The following is a 5000-nucleotide window of genomic DNA, read 5'->3' as shown; positions in this document are numbered from 1 at the left end:
ACAACTGAATAAGGAGCAAAATAATGGAATAAGCTGCATGTGTGCTGCACCATCTACTTTACACTTTCAAAGCAATAACTCAGCTCTTCAGGATCACTTTCCAGTCCTCCAACATACATTCTCCCCTTAAAAATAAATCTTTTTTTCTCAATTATAAATCAAGTTGACATGGGATTTGTAAAAGATAGAGACAAGATAAAAGACTAGGAATATTCTGATAAAGTATAAAAATTGAATATCAAAATTTATACATAACTTAAAAGTCATGACGAGAAACAAACAACAACAAAAAAGAACCAACCCTTCCAAAAAAAACCAACGAAACAAAAAAACCCACCCAGCCAACCAAGCAATCAAGCAACTGATCAACCCAAACCAAATTAAAAGCAAGCAAATAAAAACAAAGCAAACAAAAAAGGAACAATAACAAACCCTTTCTAGCTTTGGAAGAAATTATTTCCAGCCTTCTGGAACAAAGAATGTATTTCTGTCTTGACAGATTGACACATACTGGACCCTGACAGTGCAGCAACTTAATACAGAGAAAAGTTATTTTAGAGGCTTTTAAAAATGTATTAGACCTAGTTTTTCTTTCACTAGATTGCCTGTACTTGCATGATAAATAAAGCAAGCCTACTTCACAGGCGAAAAAGATCAGAAAAAAAAATTTCTTAAAACAAGTTTTGTACTCTTACTGTTTCCATAAGTAGCCTTTCTGCAAAATGCACAGTAAAGTGCACAGTAAAAGTAGGGTGTAAAAAAATGTGTGTATCTCACAAGTTTCTGAAGATTACTGTGTTAACTCTCAAGAAACTTGCAGCATACTCCCAAGTTACTGTGTAATCATATTGAAATTACATTACACTGGACTTTCTTCTCCCACACAGCCTACTGCTGTTACATTTAAAGTTCCTCAGGGCATGGACTATGTCTGTATCTATTTTGTAAGGTGTTATGCAAACATGTGGTGTTGTAATAGCTAATAACTAATCATGAGTTTGCAGTAGCCTCAAACTTGGTCTGGGAGATATTTTATACTTGCACTCTTGCTTACTCTTGTGTTATCCACATGTACCTGTGAGCATGCACAGTTGAGCATATGTGCATGTGGAAGCACAATGTACTGGTGTGCACTGGTGATAGGGGTAATGATGCAGAGGTAAAATCTGTCTTCAGACCTTTTTCTGGCAATTTTGTACCCAATTAACTGAAAATATTAAACCATTACATTAACAGGCCATGCACTATCATGCCTGTGTAATTGAAAGAGTAAAATTCTTCTGAATCAAAATCTCAGAAAACAAGTGAATGGAATGTTCTGAGCAATTAGCTGGTTTTTAAACTGATTGTGCATTTTTGCATCAATGGGAGGATGAAGTCAGTTCCTTTGAAAAGAAATAAATTATAGGTTTTATGACTCACATAAAGGAAATGTGTCCTTGGTGATGCTTGAACTTAGCATAAACTACCTAGCAAGTTAGAGGTATATTCTTAAAGAATTTTATATCAAAAGAATGAACAAAACCTTTCACAATTACTTATGTCTCTTTCTCAGCCATGCCTGTTTCAAGAACAGCAGAACATTTTGCTCACCTGAAAACTATCATAGGGTCCTAAACAATGGAAGTCGTGATTTAAAAGACACAGATGTTAGTAGAAGTGATATAGTCACTCTATTTTTCCACTATTTCTGACAAATACATTTTCCCCATAGATTAACAATCAAATGACTGCGCAGTTTTCTGATTAATTCTGCTAGGAAAGAAAAGAAGAAGGAGAAGATACATTTCCTCCATGGTATAGATAACTTAGTTCTTATAACTGTGAGACCATCAACTGTGAGAGCAGTCCTTGCAAAGCTTACCCCTCATGCCTACAGTGGAAATAGCCAGTAAATCCACATTCAAAGGCAGAACTCCTTTGCTCCCATTTCTTCTTTAACCTGATCCTTATGTTTTCTTCTCCATGGAGCAGAAAGCCCACTATTAAAGTTCCAGAAGGGACTTCTTGATCCTGAAAGAGAGAGAGAAGAAAACAGACATATTGTCCTTCAAAAAAAATTATTAATTGATCTTTGTAAATTTTTGCTCAATTGAAATGTTTGGGGGACAACCACTTGGGTCTGGGCTAAACTTCCGTTTCAGGCAGCTGCTCACTGAGGTCCTCTTTCCCTGATGCAGAGTGTGTTTTTGTTTTGCTAAGCTCACATGTGTAGCCTGAACCTTTCCCAGGAAGTTTGCTGTTAATAAGATGTATAGCTGGTCCTTCCCTTGCCTCTTCATAGACTTTTCTTCATACTGGGAGGGGACAATGACTTCCATTATCCTCAGAGTCTACTTCTAGAAACCACATTGACATTTGGCTCTTCCCTTGCAGGTCTATTTTTGGGGAGGGGTAGTGCATGTTCTCTTGTTGCTTAATGATTAAGGAGCAGATAGAGAAATCTTAACAAAGTCTACATTAATTCTCAGTAGTTCAAGCAGCCTAAAAGCAATTCTGTCTTTCAGAGACTCATTTTTAAGGTGATTGTCTTCATCTGCATCAGCAACAGGGAATGGAAATCAGTTCAGTTGTTGTAACAAATATTCATAACTGGTTACATTGGCCCTTAGATGGGATATGTGACCCTGTGAGATATAAACTGGGTATTTGAAAGTCCTCACTGGGAAATTTTGTAGAACTAAATGAAATAATCAGTTTTGTTATTGTGTATTGTTGCCTGTATGGCATGCTCTGACTAGGTCTTTCTGCACAGCTCCCCTTGGAACTAATGGAAGCCATATGTGCAGGAGAGAAAAATGTACTCAAAGTTATTTTCCTCCTATTAACACTGTCTTACTTCCTTGTCTAGGCACCTTAACAATGAACATGCATTGGATGACAGAAGCACTGCTCAGTGTCGGGTGCAAATGCAAGTGGTTCAGCAGTTAGAAATACAGGTTTGTTATATGGATGCATTATCCCATTACTTATTTACTGTTTACCTAAACTAAATTGAAAACACTTGCCTTAGTGACTCTAGCTTAAAGACATATGATTCTTAAATTAAATTTGTTGATATTCATGAATAAATGAGGGTTTTTTACTTAAAGATTTTTCACATTATAAATTATGCAATAATTATCTAACATCAAGATTGTCTACAGTATTTTGCTTGAACTAAGACTCTAATGCTATTCATCACAAACAAAAAAATGCAGTCCCTGGAGCAAAGACTGGATCCAAGCCATCTTCACTTTTTAAAATGCTGGGTCAGAGCCCCTCTTCCTTCTTCCCCTTCTGACCCAGCGCTTGTCCGTGCTGTTCTGTGGGATAAAAGAGTAGCAGAGCGTATCTCCACCCAAAATGACTCCCAGTCTGATAGGGGGGCATTTTTTTGCAAGCAAGAAGGTGTAATGTCAGAAGGTCCCTAGGGAGTGCCATGCCTCAGACCGCAGGCCTGCAGTGCCCTGTGCATGCTCCAACCATTAGAGGTCACTGCATGTATGTGAGTGCTCCCTTCTGCTTATGCAGGGAGTGGTGAGTACCCCTGGGGTCTCCCACTATTGTGACAACACCTACAGGCTGCTGAGGTTGGGCACAAGCCTCAGAGGTGACCGTGCAGGACACCTGGACCATGCTGTCTCCTGCTGCCCACACAGCAGTCATGGGTGGGCCATGTCTCAGCAGTCCCATGTCCTCTTGGGACTGCTCAGAGGAGCTCAAGGGATGCAGCAAGGGACCAAGATTTTTGTCCCTGTTTCTTGCCATATGTAGAGAAAGAAGGATAACCACTCTCACCTTTCTCTCCTTTTCGGAATATTGTCTCACAAGTTCTCTTTCACGTAAGAATACTTCTTTCAGCCGAGGCTTTTTTGGATCTTTTTTACTTTAATGCTGGAAATCCAAAACAATGAGAGGAGCATACAATGATGTAATTTTTTGTCATTTCCCTTAAAATGAATTATTTTTAAACCCAGGTAAAGCTGCTATTTCTTTTATGTTATTTACACGATAGTGTTAACTTCATTTGTATGTTAGGTTTGTTAGGAATTCATGTAATGGCAAATACTATGTCACTAAAACATCACACACATAGAATGAAGCTACACATATTTTGAAGAAGAAACCTTTTTCACACCCCTTGGCTCAAATGTTCTTTAATACAATATGCACTAGATCAAATTAAATACCTGCAGTACTAAAGATAGTTCCCTCCTTTAAAACTACTTGCAAGTTCTCCAGTCCTTTGTCCAGTCTCTGTCTACAGGTGTAAGAGCAAGAACTCTCTGGAAAATGGTAGTATTAAACACCAAGTTTAATTCTTATTGCAAATAATGTTGAAATCATGTTTTAGGTAGCCAGAGCCAAATCACTAGAATAAAATTTTGAACATGTCTTCTTGAAAACTAGTTTGTGAAAAAAATACAGTATTTTCTGTTGTAAAATTCATTTTCCTCTTTTATATCCTGCTATTTTTATCAACAAGTTGCAGATTTCAAGCACTTCCTCCTGTTTCATTTTTTACTTTTAATTTGGTTCCTTGTTTGAATCTGAAACGATAATTATTTACATAATATATGATCAGAAAATGGTATCAGTTATCAGGAAAAAGTAGGTTTAAGTAATATAATATTTTTTGAAGGCAGCATAAGGGCTCCATAGGAATTGTTTACCATTTACAAAGGCTAGGCTGTAATCCAACAGTTGAAGTGAAGATTTAGCTTGCAGTGTGACCAATTATGCCATTTTTTGCTTTGTCTGACTGCTGGCGAAGTAGGGTCCATCAGTTGTAATGAGACCCAGTGCAGTGTCGATGCCGACTCGATGGCAGAGTTCAGTGTTTCACACTGCCTGGGCTCTGTCACTCTATTGAATTAGATTGATGATGGCAGATTGCAGGGGGCACTAACTGGACCTCAGTGGGAAAGGATGAAGTGTGTAGTCAATCCTGGCAGGCACTGTGCTTTGAGGACCCTTCACCCCTTCACAGCTGTTGGCACTAGTCCATTGCTAACAGT

The 5000-nt window shown here is 38.1% G+C and overlaps 1 protein-coding gene across 1 annotated transcript in view; it reads left to right on the top strand.

Moving 5' to 3' along the window:
• The window catches only part of FOXP2 (forkhead box P2), a 405297-nt gene that overhangs the window by 358522 nt on the left and 41775 nt on the right, over positions 1-5000 (top strand). The window contains exon 12 of the mRNA XM_036400898.2: positions 2852-2939. Within this exon, the coding sequence (XP_036256791.1) occupies positions 2852-2939 (88 nt within the window). The remainder of the gene's footprint in view (positions 1-2851; positions 2940-5000) is intronic.

This window comes from Molothrus ater, chromosome 5 (assembly GCF_012460135.2).
Source record: "Molothrus ater isolate BHLD 08-10-18 breed brown headed cowbird chromosome 5, BPBGC_Mater_1.1, whole genome shotgun sequence".
Lineage (NCBI taxonomy): Eukaryota > Metazoa > Chordata > Aves > Passeriformes > Icteridae > Molothrus > Molothrus ater.
Note: the sequence above shows the minus strand (reverse complement) of the source record. Positions and strands in the feature narration are given on the sequence as shown.